This window comes from Rhipicephalus sanguineus, chromosome 11 (genome assembly GCF_013339695.2).
Source record: "Rhipicephalus sanguineus isolate Rsan-2018 chromosome 11, BIME_Rsan_1.4, whole genome shotgun sequence".
Taxonomy (NCBI): Eukaryota; Metazoa; Arthropoda; class Arachnida; order Ixodida; family Ixodidae; genus Rhipicephalus; species Rhipicephalus sanguineus.
In genome coordinates, this window is record NC_051186.1 from 98,180,380 (window position 1) to 98,208,189 (window position 27,810).

Here is a 27,810-nt window from a genome sequence, read left to right on the forward strand (position 1 = left end):
CATTGCAGGCTGTTATGCACAGCTCTACCCAGAACACTGTATTAAGGTCGCTGTCACAAATTAGCGGGTTATAAAGCGCGCGCGAGGCCGCTTTCAAACTGCTACGAGACAGAACGGCGCGAACCGCTCGCCAAGAAGCGCGAAAGACGAAAAAACAAGCATCAAAAGACGCCGGCGCGCCGCATCCTCCTCACCCAATCGAGCCAGGCGCAGACGACGCGATCAAACGCCCGGCAAATCCTGGATGTTTCTAGAAGGAAGGGGTGACGCATCCGCGAGCGATGCCGTCGCGATTCGAACATACGAGAAAGCTCTCGCCCTTTTCCCAGGCTTGGCTGTGCTGCACGCTGAAGAACTCTCCCGACGCTTCTAGAAACCGGGGAAGAAGGGATAAAAGCGTGCAAACGGAGAGAGTCGGGACAGGAGTGAAGAAGTGGAGCAGTAGTGCAGACAGGGGGTCGAGAAGTCAGTGAGCGAGTCAGTCGGCCCGGTGATGGTGAAGTTACGCTAAGTGTGGCTTCGTTAGCCAAAGAAGACGTGTTTATGATGGTGTGTGGTCAGTCGCTCGTCGATCTGGAAGAATCCGATGACGACGCCGTGTGAGCCGTGACAAGTCACGACGACGGTTGAGCTACGACGATCAACGCTGGAGCTGGCGTGAGTGTTTCCTTGAAGAGAAGCATTCGATTACCGTCCAAGTATTGCGGACTGGATACGCCATTGCATATTCAGGACTTTAACGGTCATTGAATAGTTGTAATGCATGCGATTGCAATTGTAGCGTGTGATCTGTTTGTTTAGCTCCCGTTGTGTAAACACCATCTGAATTATATTGTGAAGTTGTAACTGGTACCAGCCGAGTGTGCACGTGTTTGTGTTATTTGTATTGCCTTAACTGAGAATATATTTCGTTTTCGTTTGTGTTATCGGCTCTCGGCTCTGACTCGGTCTTTGGACCACAACCGGCGTTCGCTGGCGCACCAAAGGACCAACTCTAAATTGTCCGCGCTATCGTGGTGCGTTTTCGGAGGGCCTTGACGCCAGCCCTTAGAATCCGCCCGGCGATTGCCGTCCCGATTAACGGGATTAGTGACAGTCGCCTCATGTCCCTCACTCACCGGTCGCCTCATAGTACAGTGAACTCTCAATTAAGTGAACTTCAAGGGACCTAAGGAAATAGTTCACTTAACTGAAAGTTCACTAAACTGAATATTCACTAGAATATGGAACAGCATTGGGCACAGCAGACATTAGAGTCAAAAGTGTGAAATGCAATTTATTTTGAAAAGAAATCTGTAATTTTCATTTGGACTGGTACCCTTAAAGCGCAAGAAGAGACAAAACTTTTCAGAGTCTACGTTTCTGTGCACTGCCTCTGGCCCAGCTTGTTGCTAAGACACGAAGTCTCGCAACTTTCTAACATACTCTACCGCCTCGGCTAGAGTTACGGGATTTGAACCTGCCTCAGCCGTTACGACTTCCTCGTCGCACTCTTTTTCTTCTGGTTGATGTTACAAGGGCGCACGGCGCGTGAAATGCGCTGTTGTTTCCCGAAATGAAGATGGCCGCACAATGCCGATGATGCCGATGAGACAGACAAAAAAAGAAGGGGCGAGCTGATGTGCACGTGGCTCGTTTTCGTCACCCGCACGGCCGCTTTACCTCGGCGGCGCCGCATGCACAAGCGATGTCGCGCCGCCGCCGATGGATGGGCGATTTAGTGGCGGCTCGCATCGGCTATGCCAGTGCTGCAGTGCACAAAACTTCGTTGAATTGATTTAAAAAATGAACCTGGGTCCGCGGATCAAGTTCGTTCAACTGAAAAATTCACTATTCTGAAATTCGTTCAACTGAAAGATTTTTGCATACAATGCATAAGAAAATCGCCGGGGATTTTCTAAAAGTTCGTTATTCTGAAATATTCGTTAAACCGACGTTCGTACAAGTGAGAGTTTACTGTACAACACGCGAGGCGACCGATCACCGCTCGTGTCTATTCCGTGTGTGTGTGTTTTACAAACCGTCCCCGAGAGAAAATTACCAGCGCGTAGCAAAACGTAACGTATGGCATCAGCGAACGGTCTTGTGGCGATGTGCCTCTCTCCGCAGTCCTAAGTATGCGTCAGAATTGAAGAGGAAATAGCACCAGTAAGCGACATTTTTCCTTTAGTCGGCGCATATGTGGGTTGCAATTTTCTATTACGCGTCGCACAGAGGCTGCGATTGCCGAGCTTTCGCCCTCCGCGCGTGCCTGCGTCGGGGCATGGCCTCGGCGCACCGCCGGCTAATCTCGGAGGCCATGGTTGGGGGAAGCGGGCCATGGGGAGCGCGCGCCGCGGTGCGGCGGCGGGAGTCGTTAACTCGCTTTCTCCGATTACGCGCTCTGCGTGCGAATGGAACGGCCGTAGCAACGGCGCGCCGCCGGCTAATCCTGGAGGCCATGACGCGGGAGCCGGCGCTTTGGACACTCCCCCTATTCTAGGTCACTCTACCCCGGACACCAGTTCGCACTCCTGGCTTCTGCGACAAATTTCAATTTCTGTTTCTTGGCCCATACACAGTCTTGGAGCAGACCTCTCCAGTCAATTATCGCGTCGAACCTGTTATTGCACCAACTGACCGGCGCCGTCGTGGTACCGAGATTGTGCATGAAGCCTTTCACATGGCGGTCTCCGCACCTTTAAGTTGGGGCCAGGATGGCCGCTTGCACGCAGGGGAAATTGCTGTGGGCATTTATCAGGCACTTCTTTATCATCTGTGCATTATCATCTTCACATGGTGTTCTTTATCATCTTCGCTTGTGGGGACACATCTTGAGTTTGTTCTGTGCCTTTGATGTGATCGGTTTGCCGAGTCGCGAAGGCCCATTAAAATGCGTGTCAACTGCTACGTCACAAGTGGTGGAGGTGCGGGGCACAACGCCAGTTGAGCGTTGTACGGTGGTATTATAGGCAGAAGTAACGAATGGGAAAATTCCCATCCTCTTGTGTTCTAGATAAGTCCATCGGCTCCCTACGCATGTTTGTGCAGTTAGTTTTATTATGAAAGACCAAGAACTACATGAACTTATATTCAATTAGATACCAGATGGTTGTCGAATGACCTGGAGGTACTTTAGCCCCAGCGAAAATACCATTGTAATAAGCAAACATCCCATTTTTGTTTCGTTACATGTATTCTTAGCACACGTTAGGATGTTCATAGGCATTTGCGATACTCCATAAGCCCCGTGGTACAGACAACATGGTCCTGCCATGCAGTGTTTGTCCACTCACGCAGGATCAATCTTAGGCTTGCGAACACTACTTTTCTGAATGAACACAGAACACAGTTGTCTTTTTTGACAGTGGTGCTTACCTTCTCGATAAATATCTATGCCCAAGGGACTCTGGTCAGCATTGTGACTATCGCCGCTCACTTGTTGCGTTTCTATGCCCCGAATGCTTGCTGCTTTGACTGCTTGGTGTCTCAATGCAGTCGTTCCCTCTTGGCAGACATATGCACTGCGCGCTATGTGATATTGCGTGATTTGATGACACAATAAGAATATTGATTTTGTCATGGCGACGAGTGGCACTGACTAACACCCCAGGTATGCATATCATAAATGCCCGATGATGTGAACGAGAGGACCTCCAGTGCCGTTGCTCAGTTGGTAGAGTATCGGGTGCGTTATCCCAACGTTGGTGGCTCGGTGCCTGCTGGTGGCAAGATGTCCTTTCGTCGGCTGTGCTTTCTGCACATCTATATTGTATCTACTACAATACATCTAAAACAGTACAAATAACAGCCCCCATACCTTCCTCCGCTTCCTTATCTTTTGGTTTTAGGGGCTGGCCCGCCAGGTTCTTAAGCTGGGGCAAAGTCCCTCGCCGTAAGCGCAACCTTAGTTTCAGAGGCGACAGCTGCAACCGCAGCTCGCGCGAAAGAGAAGTCTTCTGCCTTTTGTTCTTCGAGCGCCTTGATGATGATATTAACGCAGGCAAAACCCCATATAGCATAGCCAACTGTAGCATGGGCAAGCTCGTGCGAAAGAGGTCTTCTTTCTCTTGTTCTTCGAGCGCCTTGATGATGATATTAACGCAGACAAAACCACATAGCCAACTGTAGCACGCGGTGCTCGCAGCCCTCCGGCAGTGCGCTTCGGTGCTAATAACATGAACGAAGAAGGCAAGGGGGTGGAGCGGAGGGCTCCCAAAGCAGCAGCACGCGTGCTCGCCGCCAAGACCCTGCGGTGAGAGCTCGCGAGGCCGCAGAAAGACTTCAGCGTCGTGTGGACCCCTAGATACAAGCCCGCGAAGCCGAAGCAGCGCGGAAGCGGCGGCAAGAGAACCTCGAATAGATACGGGTGCGGGATGCAGTGGCCAAGTGCCGGAAGCGGTCGCTACCTGAAGTTCGTGGCGCCGACGCGCGCTTCAAGCGCGATTTTCTCGACCTCACGTTCGGCCACAGCTACAACGTCTGCGACCGCCTGTGATTCGACAACAACCTGACCACAGCCGCTACTATAACAACGTGTGACGTCTTGATGGGACAGTAGAGGAATTCTAGAGGTACATTTACAGCGCAAACGTAAAGACGCACCACAAAGAAAGAAACGACACACACTTTCTTTCTTGTGGTGCGTCTTTACGTTTGCGCTGTAAATGTACCTCTAGAATTATGAAACAACTAGGCCCAAAAGAAGTTTTACAGTAGAGGAATTGTACGGAGCATTCACGGTTTACCCGATTATCTCCGAGTCAGCTGCTCAATCATCATTCGCCGCGTGGTTACGGCGTGATTTTTTATTAAGGTTGTATCAATGAAAGATTAAGTGCAACTTTCGCAATGTTTACAAGAAGATGCATTAAAGTTTGCGGCCGACAGCGTTCTTGCCAATCTGCAAACACGCGATCTCGAACAGGCCAGAAACACTGTTGCCCGTAAAAGCGGTAGTTTTCCGTTGCCCGGCCTCATTAAATGTAGGTAACGTAAGTGAGACTATCTCAAAAATTGCTCGCGCGACAAAACTGGCGCTTGACATCCGTAACTTGCATTGAGAATATTTTGCTGGAGAACATAACAGTACTTGCTGCTGGTGTTGCTCAACTTGTCATCAAGACCTTCGCGGGACTCCACGTTTTCCACGTTTGATTCAGACGTCAGTGATCCTTAGTATGGCGTGACACTTGTAACAAAGACGGAGAAGGAAAACTTGCTCGTGAAGTTTGCCGCTTGCTGTACCGTTTTCTCTTATAGCCACTTTAGTAATTTCCACTCTTGTGCATAGGACGACTCATGGGAACCATGCCAATAAAAACTAAGGCACCTTCTTACTAGTGGCGACAAGTCTGAAGGAACTGCGGATCTGGATGGCCTGCCATGTATCTCTTTTTATATTTTTGTCTTTCCTTTTTTTCTTTGTCTCGGTTTAATAAACTGGAAGGACTACTTAGCGAACCTGAGGCACTTTGGCCGTTTCTATCTATCTATCTATCTATCTATCTATCTATCTATCTATCTATCTATCTATCTATCTATCTATCTATCTATCTATCTATCTATCTATCTATCTATCTATCTATCTATCTATCTATCTAAGCATACCTCTTTTCATGTTCGTTGTTTAAAGATGTATTATATACCGATATTTTCATGACATATCAATGGCAGGCCATGAAATGAAACACTTCTCAGGCTTATTGCGTATATGACGAAGAAATAAGAAAAATAGCACCGTGACATCATGGTGGTCATTTTATTTTTGAACTTTCTTGCGAGCACATGCTCTTGTCAGTGGATGCACTTCGTACACAAATGACGCTGTTTTACATTGCCTCGCGTGTCTGTTCGCGATGTCTAACCATACATCGCTTGCCTAGAGCAGGCGTAGTCTGTTTATGGCCTCGAATACTCCCATACAATATATAGCTCCGAAACGCAATGGCTTACTAATGCAAGCACGGTATGTACTACGCGGTGAATCTTTACTTGATCGTTTTACCGCTTCATTCTCGAACAATTTGTTGGTACTGCTGGGTATGTGAAATTGAGGCCGTCCTGAGAAATGAGGCACATCCGTGTGTGGTCGAAAAAAAAAAACCTAGAAAAGTTTCATTTCACTGCGGATCTCGTCGTACGTCACTTGCCGACTCAATGCAGTACGGTTTGTTATCATTGGTTGCCAAATAGAAATTCCCTCGTCCCGCTTTTGTGAAGCTGTAGAATCCCATCTTTTGAGAGCACGACCAATTCGTTTCCCCTCCTTCTCCCAGGAGTTGTGTCCAGTCACTTCCACAGGGATATGCTGCAAACAGGCACTCTGATGTTAGCGATTCCACGAAGTACTCTATTGCTTTTGTATGGCTGCAGCCCAGGTCAACATCATCTGCATAAAGGAGAAAAGTGACAAAGTGCAAAGCATTCATATTTCCATTGATTGCATATTCCTTACACGGACGTCAAATGCGGCAGGCTCAAACAAATCATGCGCGGCGTGGGCAATGGTGTAACAACATTTTGAATTAATAAGTGTTCCAGAGCCAATCAGAAATAATCACTAAAGCTTACCTCTAGAAACTCACAGCCAGTGCAAAGTGTGCAACTGGACAGCTGCATACGTGACGCTTCGTCGCGTTTACACAAGTACCATTCGTTTGTAGCTGCAGTGTCGCTTCGTCCAAGTTTTGGGAGATTCTCACGCACGTTTTTAGAGAAAAGCTTTGCGTGGTAAAGTGAAACTATCTTAGTGCGCATACATCAGTGTTTCACGCCTTCGAACAGTTGTCTGAAAACGCTGTGTTATTCTTAGCGGCCGAAACGAACGTACGTTCACATCCATTGAGGCAAAAGTGTACTCGCGCTTCCGAGCTTCGCTCACAAACACAAACATTTCTAAAGATCATTAATGCATTCTTCAGCGGTTGTGTCACCTTTATTTCTATCCATAAATGAAATACTTTGATCATCCCCGAGATTATGGGCCATACAGATGCATAGACAAGATCAGCCAGGATCAGATAACTTTATGCAATGGATATATAGTGAATGGAGATTTACATCACTATAGCGACATTTACAGCCTTCTTTGCGTCGTGAGTCCGAGATTGCGCTGCTTGGTCTTAAACATTTCTTGATGGTTTGATCCTTGAAATACCTTTGTATTTGTTGGCCGTGATTAGCTGCTTACGGCGCTTATAGCATTTGGCGTAACAGCATTCGTAGAAAGGCGAAGTTGTGCACATTCTCAAGTGCACTTATATCTGCTTGAGTCTAGTCAGTGAATATCGCTCAATAAGGTACTGATGGAAATGTGTCTGCTTGAATCTGTTCGAGCAGGACTTCGGTGAGTCCGAGCCTTAGCTAGACTGAGTTTGATTGAAACTGGGTGAGCATGATGTTGTAGGAACGTGTCTTGGGGACTGGCTGAGTAGCAAATATATTATTTTCAGCAGGAGCAAAGCCGGTTTAAAAGGGTTTTGGTGAGTCCGTGCATGAGTAATCATGGCCGACGTGAACAGTAGCGAGCTTGCGTCGAGCAAGTCTAGCTGAATGCAGATGTGTTAAGCTTGAGTACGTGCGAGGCTGGCCGAGTCGAACTTTGCTGAAGTTGCAAAATGGTCCAAAGCAAAAATATATGTTTTGAATGAGTTTGAGTTCTGTATCTTCAACTCTCTATGTTAGCTACTGTGCTACATAATTTGCAGCTGGGTCACTTCCAACTGGTCACAGTGGCTAGAGTTTCTTCAACTGTCGTTGCTATAAAATATTGAAAGTACATGCCGAAATCCATATACCCAGTCGTTGATAAAGCGCGACCACATTTACAGGCTGTTTCCAGCGACCTCACCGACGGCGCCGCTATATTTCTTCCAATGACTGCGAGCACCACTGTGCGCATTCTCAACGCCGCTCACTCGCTCTTTGCAATGGCCACGGCAGCGCCTGGCACGGCTCAGCCAGTCGGTACTTCGGCCACCACACTGAGCAGAGAGCGCTTAGATGACACAAAAACTGCAGAAAGCTACAAAATCTGTATGTCTTCCTTCTATCTTGTCCGTACAATTTTCAGCCTACCCAGTTCAAAAAAAAGTATGTGATGATCCTAGTTCGTGCATGTCCATGATGTATCATAGCGTGCATGTGCGCAAAGGACAGGATTTCAGCAGCAGACGTATTCTAACCACGCTTGAAAATGTTGAATGTTTCTTTCCCGCTCTTGGGGTTACGAAAAACAAAAGCAGGATTTTGATCCAATTTTTTTTCGTTGCTGCTCACCCCTTGGATCTTTAAAGTGAGCGAAGTTGGAGCTGGGTGGATCACACGTCCAACCAATGTCCCTCAGGTGCGCAAGAGAAGGAGCGATTGAGAAAAGCGGCGAGGCTTTCGGCTGAGAGCACTGCCTCAACATTTGGCTACCCTTTGTGGTATGAACAGCAGCGATTTGTATTTTCGGAAAGAGTAAGGCTTGGAGACTGATCCGCAGCGCTCCAGAGGTTGAGCGTCGCTTGGCGAATAGAGATACGAGTGAGCAAGTCTAACAGAAAAACATATAGGACAAACCCGCAGACTCCACCGGGGCATATTTATTTATTTACCGATGACACCGTTTACGTAACGTAAACCGGCGCTAAGTAGTTCTGCAGTATCGCAGATGTAAGAGCGCTCAAGCAGAGCGGTTTAAGCGTGGCGCAGCTTCCAATACCCGAGAAATCGCTAGGCCAACGAGCGTATTCGTGTAATCGTGTATGAGGATGTCTCTGATGCAGTGCATTGGGCCGTCATCTGCGCTGAGAGCCGTATAACGCGGACGCGCACCGAGCTGGCTCTAACGGTAGTTCGGCCGCTTGATTATGAAATCAAATAGATCATCAACTTTGCTAGGCCTTCATTAGAATGCGAAAGGTAGCGCGTCCGAGTCACAGGCAGAAGGGAGGCACATTTAGACACGCAAAGCGCAAACAACAGTTTTGTTTCTAAAAGTGCGTGACCTTTCATACACATCGTAATTCAGTACGCATGCCCCGAGAGTTAACATTACACCTGTGCACTACCACTCGAAAACAATATCTCTTTTACAGACAAGGCTGATGTGTCTTTCTAATTTAGATATGCGTTTTGCTTCTGTTACCTAAGACGTCATTTTATTTTACTTCTAGCTATTATTTTGTACAGTTTTAATATAGACCTGCACACGGGATTTCTGCAGTGGTGTGCCAGCCAGCCAACTGTTCTATTCTTAACGTTATTAGCGTCTTCACGTTACCGCTTTGTGTGTCTAAACGTGTCTTCCTTCTGTCCGTGTCTGAGTCGCACAAAGTTGTGCACTGGGATGGAAAACTAACAGGCCCTAATTGCAATTAAACTGAGCTACGCAACCAAAGATAATTAAACAAATGGTGGTTGTTTCATAGGTTGACTACAAACATAATGTTTTATGTAAATACGACAAAAAAGAATTTTAGCCAACGCCGTTTTACAGTGGTTCCTGTACTCGCCTGCTTACGCGATAGTCGCTGATTCGATTCTGGTAGCGTTGATCGCATTTCGATGGAGAGACAACCTTAGACGCGCGTGTAATCTGGAATTTCAGGACCTGTCAAGAAACGTCTAATTGCCGAAATTATTCTGTAGCCCTCCGCTATGGTGTCTCTTATAGCCTGAGTTCATTTGGGAAGTTTAAGGTCATAAACCAAACAACGAACCGATTAAACGCATGGTAGCTCTGAATTTTGTCTCTCTATCGTGATAGAATATCAGCACATGTTCGCCCAGGTCCAAAGACGTAGGCTTTTCATTTGATGTGGTCCTGAAGATGCCCCGGTGTGAACGGACACCTTGCACTGCACACAATCAGCTAGTCTATGGTCTCGTTAAGGGGGGGGGGGGCTAAAAAGCCACACCCATATAAGCAACGGCAAAGTGTGCGTGTTTAACAACGTGAGTGTGTATAGTGAGAGACCACATGGCCTCTCCGTGTTTACATCTGTGCGCGGCTGTGAATTATGTGCTATTGCAGCCGCGGTGAACTAAATACATGTAGAGTCACGTTTCCCCGGGACGACGCTCTCGCCATGTATTGTAAACAGAGAGCCACATAACGGCCCTCCTCCTCCTCGAGGAACCCGCCTCCATCGGGGCAGTCTGCTCGAGGCTCTGTAACTACGAGCAGCTCAATAAAGTTTCTCTTCCGCCCTCTGATCCTGCGTTCTTGATATGCAACAGTTTTGGCGACGAGGATGGGATCTCAGATGGTATATCCGATGGGACCGAAGATGGCATCTCCGATTGAATCACAAGACAAGTGTTAACAACATCTTGCTGTGATTGAACTGAACTGTTCAATCATGGCAACATCGGCAGACGGGATAGCAGCATCAGGAGATCGCAGCGTAGTTACGACGCCGGTTGGAAGGCTTGCTGAGTTCAGTACCGACACTGGAAGCATCGAAATCTACATCGAAAGATTCGATGTCTTCGCAAGCCCTAACAACAACGACGAGCCGTGGAAGGCGCAAGTGTTCTTGACAGTCCTAGGTGAAAAGGCCTACGTGACACTACGAAGCCTTCTGCTGCCTAAGAGTCCTGCTGACTCCAAGTATGCCGATATCACGAAAGTGCTGCGCGAGCACTACGCACCACGGAGATCCATAGTCACGGAGCGGTACAGGTTCTATCGCAGGGATCAAGGCCAAAGTGAAACAATTGGAGAATTCGTCGTCGAGCTCAAGAAGCTAGCGGGAAAAGGCGAGTTCGGCAGCTTCCTTGAAGAAAGTCTCCGAGATCGGCTAATCTCGGGTCTTCGCAGCGAGGACATCCGATGCCTTCTGCTGTCGTTACCGAACAATGAGGCGACATGGGAATGAGTTCTAAACATCGCCACCGCCATGGAAAGCGCAAAGAACGACACCAAAGAAATTCTCCCAGCTCCTGCGGACGTCAACTGGCAGAACAAGCCGACGCCTAAAAGGAAGCCACGGGCAAAAGCCAAACAGCGTCCACAATGGGGACTGCCACCTGTAAACCAGGGAAGCCGCGGAAAGAAGGACTTTCTCGCGAGGGACAAGGAAAGTGTTTCAGGTGTCGTGATGAGCATTTTGCTAGGGCATGTCCATTTTTGCAGAGTTAGTGTTTCAAACGTTCGAAAAAGGGCCATGTTGCTAAAATGTTTCGAACTAAACAAACGCATTACTTTGACCAAAACACAACAGAGGCGAAACTGTTGGCAATATGGCATAACCAGAGAGATGGTCAGACATCTCCTTTAGTAGTAAAGCTACACATAAATGGCAAAGAGGTTCCAATGGAACTTGATACAGGATCAGCAGTGTCTCTAATGTCGGAAAGCGTATTCAAAAAAATGTTTTCCCGATGCTGAGTGGTCCGCAACTGATGTGCGCTTGGTCACGTACAACGGAACACCTGTAAATGTGAAGGGTTCCGCGCAAGTTGATGTGAGCTATTGCACACAGCGTCATGAGCTGCCGCCTCTAATAGTCAAGCATGAATCGGGCTTGAGGATGCCAACACTTTTTGGGCGTAACTGGCTGTCGAAAATAAGGTTAGATTGGTCAGAAGTCGTACCTGTGTACAACATTCAGACAGAAAATTCTCTTTTGAAAAAGTACCATGAAGTGTTTGCAAAAGGATACGGTACAATCAAGGGCTTCAGTGGGAGCATTGTTCTGAAAGAGAATTTGTCACCCCTTTTTGTAAGGCTAGACCAGTTCCATACGCCGTGTTGGAGCAAGTTGAAAAAGAATTGCATGACCTTGAGAGAGCTGACATCATATATCGAGTCAAGCACAGTGAATGGGCGACCCGTCTTGTGATAGTGCCAAAGAAAGACAATTCTGTTAGGATATGTGGGGACTACAGAATTACTGCAAATCCGCGTATAGAGGTGGATCAGTACCCACTGCCTTTACCGGAGGACATCTTTGCATCTGTAGTAGGAGGCACAAATTTCACAGTTCTAGATCTCTCTAAGGCTTACCTGCAACTTCAACTTGATGAGCGCGCCCAAGAGCTATTGACAGTGAACACTCATTTGGGTCTTTTTAGATTTAAATGACTGCCGTACGGAGTAGCAAGCGCTCCGGCGATGTTCCAAGCAGTAATGGACCAGATTTTACGAGGAATTCCTGGCACTGCTTGCTACATAGATGATGTACTTATTTCAGGAAAAGATAAGCAAGAGTGTTATGAAAGAACCGAAAGAGTGCTTAAGAAGCTACATGATCATGGAATCCGCGTTAATGCAGAAAAAAATGCTCGTTCTGTCAAAGCAAAGTGCGCTATCTAGGACACGTAATTGACAAGAATGGTTTGCACCCAGCACCAGACAAGGTTGAAGCAATCATAGATGCTCTGCAGCCAAAGGATGTTACACAGCTCAAAGCATTTCTTGGCCTCGTTAACTTCTATGCGAAGTTCATGCCAAATCTGACAACTCTACTTGAGCCATTACACAACTTTCTACGCAAAGAAACTGCATGGAAATGGTCAAGTCAGTGTGACAAGTGTTTCAGGGAATGCAAAGAACTGCTGTGCACTTACCAGCTATTGGAGATTTATGATGTCAGAAAAGATTTGCGTCTGACATGTGATGTGTCTGCATACGGCTTAGGGGCAGTGCTGTCTCATGTGGTTGATGGTCATGAAAAACCCGTTGCCTTTGCGTCTCGATCAATGACCCCATCTGAACGCAATTACACGCAAATCGAGCAAGAGGGACTTGCCATTATTTTTGGAATCAAGAAATTTCACAAGTACTTGTATGGTCGCAAGTTCGAAATTTTCACGGATCACCAGCCACTGACTGCTCTTTTTGACCCTAAGCGTCCAGCAAGCTCTGTGGCTACTGCGCGAGTGCACCGTTGGTTACACGTACTGTCAAATTACCGTTACCAGGTCACGTACAGGGCAGGACGTACAATTGGCAACGCTGATGGTTTGTCGAGGCTCCCCCTGCCTGAAACTACTGAAGAGTCTGAAAGCATTTTTATTTTGCATCGATACAACACCTTCCTGTCACAGTTAAAGAGGTTGAGCTAGAGACAGCCAGAGATAAAGTGCTCCGCGTTGTACGGCAATTCACATGGAGCGGTTGGCCAAACAAAGTTTCGGATGAGCTAAAGCCGTACTTTGTAAGGAAGTTAGAAATGAGTGTGCACATGGGTTGTTTAGTGTGGAATAACAGAGTTGTGATTCCCGCTTCACTTCAAAGTGACGTTCTTGGATTGCTGCACGAACAGCACATCAGTATCACTAAGATGAAGGCAATGGCTAGATCAATGGTCTGGTGGCCTGCTATTAATCGCAGTATTGAGGAAATCACTAGAAAGTGTGATATTTGCCAAAGTGTTGCTTCGTTCGGTCAGCCCACTCCATTGCAACCATGGAGATGGTGTGAGAATGCGTGGGAGAGAGTACACTTAGATTTTCCAGAGAAAAATGGCAAATCATTTCTCCTTGCTGTGGACTCACATTCGAAGTGGCTAGAGGTAAAAATCATGAACTCCACGACAGCACAAAAGACAATCGAAGTAGTGAGATCTATGTTTGTTGCATATGGATTGCCACACGAAATTGTTACAGACAATGGCCCTCAGTTCAGAGCTCAAGAATTTGAGGACTTTCTAAAAGCAAACGGTGTGAAACACACGCTAACTCCTCCTTACCACCCAGAATCAAATGGCGCGGCAGAAAGAGCAGTACAAACGCTGAAGAAGTCGCTTCTACTGCAGGAAGTAAGTGACCAAAAGAAAAACCAGCAAACAACACTACAACAACAAGTGGATAACTTCGTGTTTGGGTACAGAACCACTCCCCATACATTCACAGCGCAGACGCCAGCTGAATTGTTCTTGAGAAGGAAACTGCGCACGCGGCTGTCAATGCTGAAAGCAGACCTTGCACGAAAAATGAACGAAAAAACAACCCACATAAAGGAGAGCGCAGACAAACACCGAGGTCGCTCAAGACAGTTTGAAAAAGGGGATCTCGTTTACGTAAGAAGCGTTCGAGGTGAAACCGTTAAGTGGTTTCTCGGAAAGATAGTCAACAGAAGGTCCGCCATGACATACGTAGTGTTTGTTTCCGGGCAAGTAAGATTCCGCCACGTAGACCATTTGCGCAGCCGCAGCGCGCCAGGCGACATCCCATTTCACGGGGACGGTATAAGCTGCCCACAGACGGGCAATGGAAACGAAGCGCAGACGGTCGGCACGGCGCCGTCAGCTCCTGGCTTGACGCCGTCGCATTCAGACACGGAGCCCTCGGAATCACCTCCCAACACAGACAGTGGAAAGGGGAACGTTCACAGGCGTAGTACGCGCACGAGACGTTTTCCTGAAGGTCTGAATTACGACACCTTTAGTCTTAGGGGGGAGGAAGATGTTGGGAACTAAAAAGCCACACACATATAAGCAACGGCAAAGTGTGCGTGTTTAACAACGTGAGTGTGTATAGTGAGAGACCACATGGCCTCTACGTGTTTACATCTGTGCGCGGCTGTGAATTATGTGCTATTGCAGCCGCGGTGAACTAAATACATCTAGAGTCACGTTTCCCCGGGACGACGCTCTCGCCATGTATTGTAAACAGAGAGCCACATAACGGCCCTCCTCCTCCTCGAGGAACCCGCCTCCATCGGGGCATTCAGCTCGAGGCTCTGTAACTACGAGCAGCTCAATAAAGTTTCTCTTCCGCCCTCTGATCCTGCGTTCTTGATATACAACAAGGGGGAGTTACGAAAACAGCGTGCCGAAACGGGTTCCTTGACCTTATGCTAAAAAGGAGAGTGCGCGCTCAAATTTAGTAGAACAGAGTACTCGCTTAGTTGGTTAGGATCTACAACTGTCCTGAAAAGAGCGCGAGCAAGACAAGGAGGAAGGGAGACGAAACGGCAAAGGCGCTGACCGAGAGCGCCCGCTTCCTTTGGTCTTCCTTCTCGCTCGTGTTCCTTGTGTTGCTCTTCATCATCATCATCATCATCATCATTATCATCAGCCTGTCTACGCCCACTGCAGGGCAAAGGCCTCTCCCATGTTCCGCCAATCAACCCGGTCCTGTGCTTTCTGCTGCCACGTTATATCTACAAACTTCTTAATCTCATCTACCCACCTAATTTTCTGTCTCCCCCTCACGCGTTTGCCGTGTCTTGGAATGTAGCTCTTAAGGTGCGGTTAACTTTTTCTTAGACGTGTGGAGTGTCGCTGCAGGCCACTGTCTCTTGATCACCTTTATCTCTAGAAAGTCGCGCCAAACAATTTTGCCAGACTGAAACTGAGTCTGAAATGTGAATATTCGAAAGTGATATCAGTTGGTTTGACGTAAGGAACGTGGGCTCTTATCATTTGTGCCTTCCGTCTTTACATGCGTAAAAAAATTGCCGAAGCTTGCACTAAACCATGCAAGGCTTGACAAAGAGAAACTGCATGAAATCTCAAGACTAATTGTGGTTGCTTCTAGGTTATTTCACGGCCTGAGCTAGGTGATGGAGTTTATTTCTAGGTTGCCTATACATCGTTAGTAGGAATTAGCTAGGTGATGTTAGGTTGTATCTGCACTGATTCTCAGCGCATAGAGCTTCCGGCTAAATAACAGACAGTCAGATACACGACACAGATGTCCACACTCTAGAGAAAGAATAATGCGCTGAAACCCAGCGTTCACACCTCTCATAGTTCTAGAGCATGCTAATTCCAGTTGTACCTAGGCAGCACTTGGTTGTAGCTAGGTTGTCGGTAAAATGGGCCGCCAGCTTGTCGAGTTCACTCTGGTTTGGCTCCTTTCTACATACACGTTTGTTAACTATATTTTTCTTCTTCATTTTTAGTGTACCAGTGGTGAGTAGTGGGACTTACCCAATTTTGGTGGCGCATACCCGATTACAGTAAAACCTCAGTGACACGAATCTCGCAGGGTCACCAAAAATATTCGTATCATCCTAAATTCGAATCACCAGAAAACATGAAAATTTAATATGCTACAAAAGAAAGCTGGCATATGTTTTCATTTCTTGTTTCTCAGGGACGCAGCAACGTGATGAACAGTTCTGAATGATTGCCAGTAGTGCTTTTAGAACTCAGCGATCATACTTGTACTCGTAAATATCCGGCGCGTGCGCGCGTGAGTAAGTAATTAACCAGGTGTCCTGGGACCAGTGACAGCTATGAGCCCTTCCAAATCTTAGTACGCTTTTTTGCAAGACAATAGAGTGCTGCGGCGAAAATGACTTATGAAGCTCTTTGCACGCGATTGAACGCCAGAAAATTTTCGGACCACTGTCCTTTGTTGTTATTACTTTCTTATCGCGGCGGTGTTTTGGATGTTTTTCGGGAGATTTACGGCCGTGCCCGTACAATCGGAAGGTTTGCTCAAAATGTGGGAATCTCCTGTGGAAGTCGGAGAGTTGGGAGGTGTGCGCGTCCCCAACAGTCGTGGATGTAGATGTTGCGAGGCCTAGCTCCATCGCAAAGACATGGCTTTCATTTACGTGGCAGGCACGTGTACACAAAGCACATTGACGCTGCTTCGAGCATAGAAGCACGCGTCGACGCGTTAAAAAAAGAAAAAGCGCGCTACGTAGCGTCATCTGTAATCTAAACGCGAAGATATATGAAGGCGCATTGAGGCCTCAAAGATTTGCGCGCACAGTCTCGGATGTCTCGGAGGTTACGACGCGCCACAGATGGTCTGTTCTGACAAACTGGCGGCGCTGCTCGCATGACCGCGCGTGATTGCTTCGTCTTCCGCGACAACACGGGCAACACCTGTTCGTACCAGCGTGGTAGCGTACGTTCGTATCAAACGTCACCGGGTGAAAATCGGTTCGTAACAACCGTACTCCATTACATTGCAGGCTAATGGGCCTTGGCCGGGACCACAGAAAAATTCGTATCACCCCGAAATTCGTACGAACCGTGATCGTATCACGGGGGTTCTACTGTATGACGATGATATCCGCATACCCGTGTGATGACGATAGGTTTATAGCGTTAGCTACACTGGCCTAGCCGAGACAGTTTCGCGTGGCTCCTCAAGAGCCGTGCTGCGCATGCGCCAGAATCAGTGATGTCACACATCTGGAGCATCCGAGCCGGCACCTCCCGCGCACTCCGCCGCTGCCGCGCGCGACTCGCTGCCACCGGTCTGCGCTTTCCAGAGAAGTGACGTCGTAGCCGAGGTAGACGTACTGGCACCGGCGCGCGCGCAGCTATTCGCCTTCGCTGTGTAGTCGCCGTCTGACACTGCGCTGGAGCCGATGGATAGCGCCTCTGACTGGCGTTTGCCAGTGTGGTTTTGCTATGGAGAAATAGAGCGCAAATGCTGCTCAACAGCGCAGAAGAGCGGAAAAGCTTAAGTCATCGGATCTCTAAGTATTTGCCTGGCAAAATAAATATACATGTGCCACATAATATGTATACCATGTTTGTGTCATTGGAGCAGCAGTAACCATGATAAAATATGCTAATGCTAGACAACCAGGAAAGCTACGAACAATCAGCTTTACCTTTGCTAACGCTACGTTATCCTGGCATAGCCGAGCTAAGCCACTGCAAACTTTTTTTAGAATAACAGAGAGCTGAGCTAGTTGGTAAGATTTCATTCTAAAAAGACAGGGCGTGCAAACACGGACACAAGAAAGAAGTCATGACACCACAAACGCCGATTTTACTTAGAATCTCGGCAATATGTAAAGATAGATTAGAAGGTGAGCCTCCTGTTAGCGATCTCTCATGTTCCAATAATCTCTGGTTATTGCATCGGCCCGTTTGTCCTACGTAGAAGCGGCCGCAGCTGAAAGGGACCTTGTACACCACACTCGTACGGCAATCAGTGAATTTGTTGGTGTGTTTTACGAAACAAATATCGGTCCGCTTCTTGTCTTTTACTCGCTCATTCTTCCTCTGCACAGCGGCACAAATCTTACCTAGCTTATTGGGAGCCGTGAAAACAACATTAACGCCGTATCTACTTCCTACTTTCTTTAGCCTGTGAGATACGCAATGAATGTACTGTATACCTACGACACGTTTCTTCCTATCGCTTTCTGCAACCATGCGTTTGTGGTGTCCTCACTTCTTTCTTCTGTCCGTGTTTGCACGCCCTGTCTTTTTAGAATGAATATTTTTTTCTTCCTCATTTTTAATGGACCATTGTTGAGTAGTGGGATTTACCAAAATTCTACAACACATACCCGTTTATGATGATGATATCTATCTAGCTGTTTGATGACGATAGTTTTCTTCACCTTTAGTGGACCAGCGGTGAGTAGTTGAATTTACCCAATTTCTGAGGCATATACCCTGTTTATGATGATGATAGTTTGCGCGTATTCCGCACGAAACATACCTGTAGGACGAACAAGTTACGGCTAGCCTTACCAGCTTCCCTGTTACTAGTAAACGGGTAGTATGATCACGTTTGAATGATGTCATCGCGTTCCATTCTGTTCCCTCTACATTGCGTGTTGATAAGTGGTGTCAGCCTGAACACTGACGGGTATAAAACAGCGCGCGGCGCTGTGTCTTCTTACCCGCTGAAGTGGCAGCTGCGCCTTTCGATGTAACCACCGCAGAATTTGGGCACCAGCTTCGTCCAAATAAAATCATTGCCGCAAGACTGTATTCAAGTCCCTGTTGGACTACGTGACAATGCGTGTCACTACGTGACAATATGGTCGCGTGGGCGTGCCACTGAAGAAGGCAGCAGTCGGCTTACAAACAATGCCCACTGTACACAGATAACAGCAAGCACTGCCGTCACTCGTCGCTAATTTGATCTGCACTAAAGCGCGTCGGCATTTCACACCTGTGGCATCGAAGATTCCAGCTTTATCGTTGGTGGCCGCGTGATTTCTAGAATAAACTCTTCTCTTCTCGTTGGGCGCTAAAGCGTATCAGAACATTCTATAATTATCTGGAAAGTTCCCAGACATTCGGGCGTGCTTTTCGCAAATCAGTGGTTATACGTGCAAAGAACTGGTTGCATAAAAATATGAAAAGAAGCGCGCGTGACAATATTTTTGCCACTTGGCTGCGTAAACATTGCCACCGTACACTTATCAATTGCAGCTAGCTTGGTAAAACTGCTCAACGCCTGCTCTATTTTTTTCAATGCCAGCGCAAACGCTCGCTACTCAATGGGAGCCGGCGCTCCGCCTTATTCAGGGGGTTGTAGTACGACGCCGCCTAAAGGGTGCTACTGCTTGCGTCACACGTGCGTCTGAGTGCGTTCCCATGCAGATGTGGTACACGCGTCGTCCCTCTCCTATATCATGCGTCTGTCAGATTTGTTGCTTCGCACTCTTTCTGGCTCCAAGCAATGGCGCCGCCACCTCACAGCAATCGCGTGGCACATCTAGAAGCCAGCGCATGTAGCAGCCTCGCAGTGATGCAGTGATGCCATTGCTAGGTCGCATAGCGCCACGAACGAAACGTGCCATCTCAAAACGCCGCCTCTCTTAAAAGAGCCAGCGTAACAGTCAACATAGTGATCATGAGTAGGGTGCTGCCACCTTTTGTACCGGATCCGCCATTATAGTGCCTACATACTCCTGCTGCTGTGCTCACGTGTTCGACGTGCTGCGGCGTTATCGCGGCTGTCTTCGACATGGTATGCCTGGATGTTGCACCCTTCATTGAGTGCGCCCCTTCCCTTCAGAGCGAAACCGGTATGCAGCGGGGGTGAGAATGGGGGCCCCCGTAGCAGACGACCCAGATGTCTTCACTCCAAGCGGAAGAGCGGACATCGAGGCATTGATTTCCGTAGCGAGGCACCACCTAGAGCGAGACTCCCCCATGAACGCAAAGCAGGCGCAAAGGCTAGCCGACGGGGAAGAGTAGGAAAGGACTAGAGGAGAGGGTAATGAACAGTTGAATTGTTCGCATCTGGCGGCATTGAAAGAAATAGAGGAGGCGCTGGACTGTCTAATTACTTAATGACTCCGAATGAAACGCTATCAAATTATTACAAATGCGCGTGTCTTACTTTTGCAGCCTGGTTGTCGGCCTCCGCCATTTGGGTAGAAGTCGACATGACCTACTGGCCCCTTCATCCCAAACATCCACTCTGATAACTTCCCTGCGTTTGTGTGTATGACGTCGACAAACAGCGCATCATCCTTTGACAAGGCCACGTTTGTACCTTGAAACAATGGACCAGCCGGGTCGAGACCTAGAATAAACGTTCATCTCCTGCTGAGGTACTTCTCATAGTTTTTGGAGAATAGACTGGTGGTAGCTTCGCCAAGTGCTTAACTATTACAAAAGATGGTATATATATATATATATATATATATATATATATATATATATATATATATATATATATATATGTTGCTGGTTTTCTTTGCGGGTGGGAGCGTAGTCACGTGTTAGTTTTCATATACCGCGGGCTTTATCAGCTGTAAAAAATGAGCACGTTGTTGAAACTAGCGCAGTTGGACGCCAAATGAGCATGCCTAGATACGCCTCGTTGGTATTTTGACAATTAGGTGAGTACATGTCGAGTTACATATTTAATTATGACCAATTAATTCAACCTCATTAACAGAAAAAGATGGCAGTGGAAATTCTAGTATACTAGGAACAATATGCAGTAGCCGTGCTTCGCGTAACGCCGTTCCTCTTTTTTTAAATCGCGCTGCGTGATAGCTGGGGCACCCTGTATATATGTACCGGGTGTTCCGAGTTAAGCTTTACGGTTTTGTTAAATTCAGCGCTTAGAGAGGTACGTGAAAACCACCTTTGCATGTAAGTTGTTTGTGCAGGGGACACAAAGTGAGACAATATTTATCGCTGTCAGCTGCGCAGTTACCTAGGACTGAACAATGAATTTTTTAACGAGTGCCGCAAGCGGGCGTATTTGTAGTGAAAAGTTGGACGCATTCGAGTTTCTACAAGGTTCCACTGTGAAGAATTTTTCTAGCATGGCTGTGCTCCGAGATAACCCCCTGCAAAGTTTAATTGCGGTTTCCATAATTACGCATACATGACGGTGAGGATCGGCACAATGTTCCTCCCTGATCTCCCGAGCAGTCATTTCTCCTCAGGCAGCAAAGCATATTGGGCCAATATTGCATTTACGTTGGCAAATGAAGGCCCAATGAAGGCCCATTCAAGCCACTACAAAACCAATGTTGGCAAAGCCAGCCTATGGAGATGCCAACAGTGGTCAATCGTAGCCAGCCAAAATACAATATTGGTACTCCCATCGTACAAAGACGGCAACAAATGGGTCAGCGTTCCCAGCGAACATAGAACATTGGCACAGCCATCCAGTAAGGACGTCAGCAATGGAATACCGTTGCCAGACAACTTACAATATTGGTAACTCCGTTTTATAAATACGGCAAAAACAGGACCACGTTGTGAGTCTACAAGCAAAAGTGGAACTTCCATTCTACACGAAAGGCAACTATGGCATACACAGGGTCTTGATTACTAAGTTGGCATTCAGTGTGGCACAAAATGTATGCTAAATAGTTGGACAAAATTTGTTTTGCAGATGCTTAGCAATATAAAATAAAGTAAGTACGAAGTTCTCAACTTAGATTAGCGAGCTGCTAACAAAACAAAAAACAAGCCTTTTTTTTACATTGATTGAAGCTGTATATAGCGTTGATGAGTTAATGGAGTAGAATAGAATGGTAGTTTGCTTAGCAATGGCCATTTGCACTGGTGCCGCTTTCATGCACGTGCACCGAAATTAATGCGACGGCTTTATTTGCAGCGAACAGTCAAAAGATTTCATGTGACTTGAACCGCACTAGGTACTGTTGTGTTTGCTACACGACTGGTTGGGTTACAGGATCGTAACTTTTTTTTTTGTGTGCGCGCTACAGCGATGTACTGTAAAAGACTGCGGTATTGCCCGCGGAATCTCCAAACGAGCGATCAGTTATGTTTGCACTCTCAACGCTTCATGCAACCAGACGTGTTCAGTTCAAATAAATGTTCTCGGTGCTCGGGAGGGCGGAAAAGCAGCGCGACGCCATGTTTTGCTCAGGAATTTTACGTCCTCTCCTCCCAACAGTGGGGGAGCGGGGGGGGGTGGATGGTCATAAAACACTTGTCGCTTGACGGCTGCTCCGCCCACGATGGTTAAAACATGCCTCCATGATTTGAATGCCTTTGACAACGAGAAGGGGAGATGGCGGGAGACGCCGGCACCATAAGCGTGCGCAGGGTTCCCCTTCAGGGGGGGCGAAGGTTCGTCGCAGCGCCCCCCCTCCCTATTGTGTCAATGTATGCGGCTGCCTTTGCGCCCCTCTTCTCGCCCCCCCTACAATGTATAGGGCTGACTTTGCGCCCCCCCTTCTCGCCCCCCTTGCCCCCCCCCTGCGCACGCCTATGGCCGGCACCTCGGAAGATGCGTACGCGTTTCGCCCCCTTCTCGCCGGCGGCATTTGTCAGTCAGTGGCGGTTACACCACCTCATTCTGGCTCTCATCATCATCGGGCACGCGCCCCTCAATATTCAGTCAAGAGTCATGGGGAAAAAACGGAGTCGGATACTGAGTCAGGATGCCGCAGTTCTACGGATACCGGGGTTCTACGGCGATGTCACTGCGAGAAAGTAGCTGTCCTGTGCTTCATCGGATATGATTGTTTTGACTTTTGAAGAGCGATCTGCAGATGAGGGCCGATGTGTTCTGACAACTAGTAAACTTTCCGCGGGATTTTTGTGTTCGTATCGCGTTAGTAATTAGTTTTTTCATTCGTCGCATGTTACTTTTCGTGTTTTTCGTACGTGAAGTATGTGCTTCGCTTATTTATGTCCACATTTGCCACGTATTTTCTTTAGGTTGGTTAGTTTGTGAATACCCATGTGGTGGGCTTTGTTGTGGGCGTCGAAGTAGGTGAAGTTCTCTCCGTTAGCGATGTTGTCAGCATTTGCTTGCGTGATTTTGTTCTTTTCTGGCGTTATCGTGCGCCAGCTAAACATCCCTCTTTCATCTGCCCTTCGCCGCTCGTCTCGCACAAAGATATGATGGATTTGTAACACAGGAATGTTTCTTATTTGTGAAGTTTTCGCATTCTTTCAAGCTCTAGCTGCAGTCACCATTTAATAAATAAATAGGCGATGAACTTTCTGGTAGTTCAAAGTGGTTCTGAATTTCGGCTGTGTTGAATGTCTGTTCACGTGCAGATGTCAATTCATTTCATTTTGTATTCTGTTTGTATTTTGTATTTTGTTTTCACTCACTTCCTTTTGAACCTTCGGTGAACTGGCAACTCAAACAAGGGCTAACGGGGAGGCTGCGTGTCTTTGTGAGTGATCCTGTTTCCGCGATTTCTAATATAAGAACGGTATTTAAGGTAATTAGTGTAGGTTTCGCGCAGCTGTAATCTGCCAGCAAGTGGTCAGCAGAACAAAGTGCGAAACGCGAAATTATTTCGAAAATTTGTAGTATATTTGCCATATGCGGAATAAACTTGTGTTTACTCAGCTTTTCTACGCTGATTATCTCTGCTGCCTGTCTAAAAGCAAAAGCGTGGGCAACATGCACTTATGTACGTGCACAAAAATCTACCTCATGTTAAACTGCACATTCAGTGGAAAATGTCGTACAGAGATAGACATAGCCGACGAAATGGCTGGGTTATTGCCAGCCTTTTCGTCGGCGTTAAACGCGGGAAAATAAGGAACGGTGGTGCAGCCAACAATAAATGCTGGCATAAAATATTGGAGCTGCCAATATCAATACAATGTTGGCGTTAAACGCTGGAAAATAAGGAACGGTGGTGCAGCCAACAATAAATGCTGGCATGAAATATTGGAGCTGCCAATATCCATACAATGTTGGCGAGAGTTACGAAGGAGAATGTTGGCTACAGCCATCCTTGCCATTATTGGCGATATGTTGGACGGGCAATAGTGGCCAGAGCGATCTTTCGAAACATTGGGTCATCATTGTCTTCCAATCTTGAACCAATGCACAGTTAGGTGTAGCAAACCCCCAAAAGCCAATGCAGGACCAATATTTCTGCCAATGTTTTCCAACCTTGGGCCGACATTGGCCCAAGGCTGGCGTGCTGCCTCGGTTGCTATCACAAGCCGGTAGCAAAATAGTAACCGTTATCGCTTTGCCTCATGCATTCGACCCGTTGTCAGATCGAACTGCACACGGATATGCCGCAGCACATCGGGCAAGAGCTTTGCGCCAGTTGGGCGTGGAAACGTAGAAACTCGCTCCGCGCCAATTTTAGGGGCGAAGCTCCTTAAGGCGGCACCCGTTCGTCCCTCGTAGTAGTGCATAACCAGTGGTAATGCTAGTACCACATCTTGACCTCCAAGGTGGTGCCGGTGGGAGATTTTTCCTGTGCGTTGTTGAACAATAAAAAAATTCGCAGCGTGCGGGTTAACTAAAAGCCGAATTCTTCTGTCTCTCATTCCCCATTAGCAGCCATTGGCATGTTCCAGTAGGAAACGTTAGTAGAAGTAGAAGTGTAAGTGTTAGCTAAAAGCCGACTTCTTCTGTGTCTCATTCCCATTAGCAGCCATTGTTTACCTCCAAGGTAGTGCCTGGTGAGATTTCTCCTGTGCGTGATTAAACAATAAAAATTTTGTTCAAAATGCCGTTGATTGATGAAATAAAGCAACGAAAGACGCCAGATGTTTTCTAAACGCAAAACGAAAGAACGCCAGATGTTTCTAAAGCAAAACGAAAAGACGCCAGCTGCTTAACGAAAGACGCCAGATGTTTTCTAAAGCAATGGTTTTCTAAACAATGAAAATTCACAGCGTACATGTAAAATTAAAGTGAGCTGCAAGTCGTCATAACTCATCGAACCTTTAGTATAAACGCGCCCGATCTCACGTCGGTGACGATGTATTGGGCAGAATTCACGGAAGATTCACGGTTTACCGATGAACCTCCGCAGCTTCGCCCACTCATCATCATTCACTCCGTGGATATGCTGTGATTTTTTTTCAGTTGGCGATGCGAGTTCGCTCTGTGGCGCAGTGAATCGTGCTCTATAGCCGACATTTTTGTTTTGTGCTAGAACTCCAACCAATATAGGCTATTACCTGCTATGCGAGTTTTGTGGTTCCTCCTACACCTTGCGCTGACCAGATTTAGGAACAAATCATTTCAAAAGTGCGGTGTCTACCTTGTAGCTTTGTTTAAACCATGGTTCTCAAACTCACGTTGTCTAACAGGCCACAGCGATGACGTTTCGTTCCCCAAGGGCCGGAGAATGAAGAAGGTTCAAATGCCGAGGGGGAGAAGGGTACCCTGTTTCAACCAAATGTCAGCTAACCTTGTCTTTTCAAAGAAGGCCTTTCACATACCTCATATATGCTTTATTTCTGCAGGACGTTTGGCGTCAGGATTCGAGCAATTTGTCGCTATCATACTAAAGAAGGATCAAAATCTCTAGGTCGATTTTGAAATATAGGACTTTTTGCTCCATGAGTGCGCTTCAAGAGATGGTGGGGTGCCTCACAAAAATATGGGCTTCAGACTTTTCACGTCTATGTGGCTTACCCTAACAAAACCTTACTGATCGCAAGAAGAAAAAAATAATGCGACTACCTTTATCAATGTCCCACAGTACCATAATTTGTGACGGACAAAAGAAAACTGCTAATGTTCTTAACACGCTGGCTTGATTCCTGGCAAAGCCTAGCTGCGACGAGAGAAGAGACGTCCGCACTAACTTCTTGTGTGTCGACGATCCTCATGGTGGATCGGAGGTGTTCATCCTCGACCAGAATTGTTCACCTTCAGCTAAAATATGTGTTCGCACACCGACGAACTTCCTGGCATGGTGATGATCCCAACCGCTTTTGACGTAGCACCCGAAAGCATGCAACGGCAAGAATCTCGCAAAGGTCTGGTACACCCAGACAGACATGCGCGAAGTGGGCCGCTAGCGGAATGTCCGCGGCAGCATGCGGCCCCTGTTGCGCGTGTTTCAGACTCCTGGTTTAAAGTTATTCGGGTCTGTCAGTTCAACTGCTTTAAAGAATAAAGAACTACATATTGTACTTTATTTCTTATTCCACTTGTACGCAAATATACATTGTGTTATACGGTGCGACTCAGTCGCAGCAGCGGCCACGTAAACTAAAAGAGGTTAACTATCGTCGCTTTAACATCTTTGTGCAGTTAGCCAGGGTTACCGTGATTTTTTAGGTACAGGGATTCCGTGCATGCTTTTCGTAAAGTACAGTGTTACTATTCAACAATACCTGTAATTCGCCCAATTTTCTCATTTGTATATTTGTAGAAGTGGCGACCACAAAACCCAGCCGCTTGTGCGCCCAAGCTGAAACCTATGACGTGGACATCGCTTGCACTCAACTGGCCGCTTGACGTTTCAATCATCTCTTGAATCAGCTTCGAGAGCAGAACACCAACCATAGCGGCGTTGGAAGCTGCTGCTGTGTAGTCAGGGATGCGGGCTCCCTTTAGCCACGTAACAATAATGACGTTGCAATGGACCTGCATACGACAAAATAGAAGCACCCATTAAAATAAGAAAACCAGCACAGTCACCTGATGCGTATTTTTGGTTTTACCAGCGAAGCTGTTTATTCTAGCCGTAATGTGTCCGACCCTATCTCGAAAAATAAACGGCTATGTGCTACAGAAATTGGGTGAATCTCACTACTCCCCACTGGTTCACTTAAACTGAAGAAGAAAACAGTTAGGCGAACAAACGGGGATGTGCGACAGAAATTTCTGCGGCCTATCAGAAAACTCTCACCATCGTAAACGGGTATGTGTCACATAAAGTGTGTAAATGCCACTACTCATCCCTGGTCACCTAAAAACGAAATTTTGAAATATCAGTTTGTCTCTGGTTGAACATCCATATCGTGTGTGTGCCTGTATGAGAGGTGCGAACGCTTCGTTTCAGCTTGATTTTCTGTCTGCGGAGTTTAAACATCCATGTCATGCCTCATTAAACATCCGCGTAATGTCTCTGACTGTGTGCCATTTAACTCGAACCTCTCTGCGCTGCGAATAAACGTAGAAACAGCCTAGCATCACGTAGCTAAAGCCTAGCACCGACCTAGAAGTAACCTACAAACAAGCCTCATCACCTAGCTAAGGACTAAAAACAGCAGAGAAACAACCATTTAGTCTCCAGGATCGTCCAGTTTCGCAGTTTCAAGGTTTTTCAGTGGCTAAGTGCATAGTGCAAGCTTCGCCATTTTTTTTAAACCATACCACAGCAATCGGGACAACAGATGCCCTAACGCAGTCTTTCACTGGTAGAAGATCCGGTAAAGAGCGCGCTGAAACAGAGCGCAAGGTAAGGTTACCGCAAATAAGACGATGACATGCATAGACGTGCGCAGGATTCCCCATCAGGAGGGGGCGAAGGATCATCGCAGCGCCCCCCCGCCCTCCTACTAATTCAATATACGAGGCAGATTTTGCGCCCACCCCCTCTGAGGTGACTAGGGCGGGAATAATGTACGGGGACAATCTTGCGCCCCCCCCCCTCTTAGGTGATCTGGGGGGGGGCGCCCTCCTGCCCCCCCCCCTGTGCGCACGCCAATGATGGCATGCATCATTTATCTCTTAATGTTGCTAGAATGGTCCCCAGCTATCCTTCAGTTTGCAGTTTCCATGACATCATTTTCTCAGCAGGTGTGAGAAGAGTGTTTGCAGAATTCGCACTATGAGTGGAGAAAGTTCTCGACGAAATGAATATGACACAGAGCCATGAAACTAGTAAAAACGGCATGCTTGTTCGAGATTCTAGCCCCGAGTTGTAAACATCAATGCCGCATGATTGCGAAAAGTCAATTCAAGCCAATTCTTTGACGAAAGTGTAAACCCAGCAATGTTAACCAT

General features: G+C 47.2%; 2 protein-coding genes across 2 annotated transcripts in view; both read right to left on the minus strand.

Moving 5' to 3' along the window:
• LOC119374550 (sulfotransferase ssu-1) overlaps positions 1-27,810 on the minus strand; it is a 459,957-nt gene that overhangs the window by 383,132 nt on the left and 49,015 nt on the right. The window lies entirely within an intron of this gene.
• On the minus strand, positions 5,737-26,440 carry LOC119373243 (pancreatic triacylglycerol lipase-like). Its single transcript, XM_037643258.2, has 3 exons — positions 26,193-26,440; positions 19,981-20,166; positions 5,737-6,370 (listed from the first exon to the last, which is right to left on the minus strand). The coding sequence occupies exons 1-3, from the start codon at positions 26,362-26,364 to the stop codon at positions 6,102-6,104; spliced, it is 627 nt and encodes a 208-aa protein (XP_037499186.1). The 5' UTR covers positions 26,365-26,440; the 3' UTR covers positions 5,737-6,101.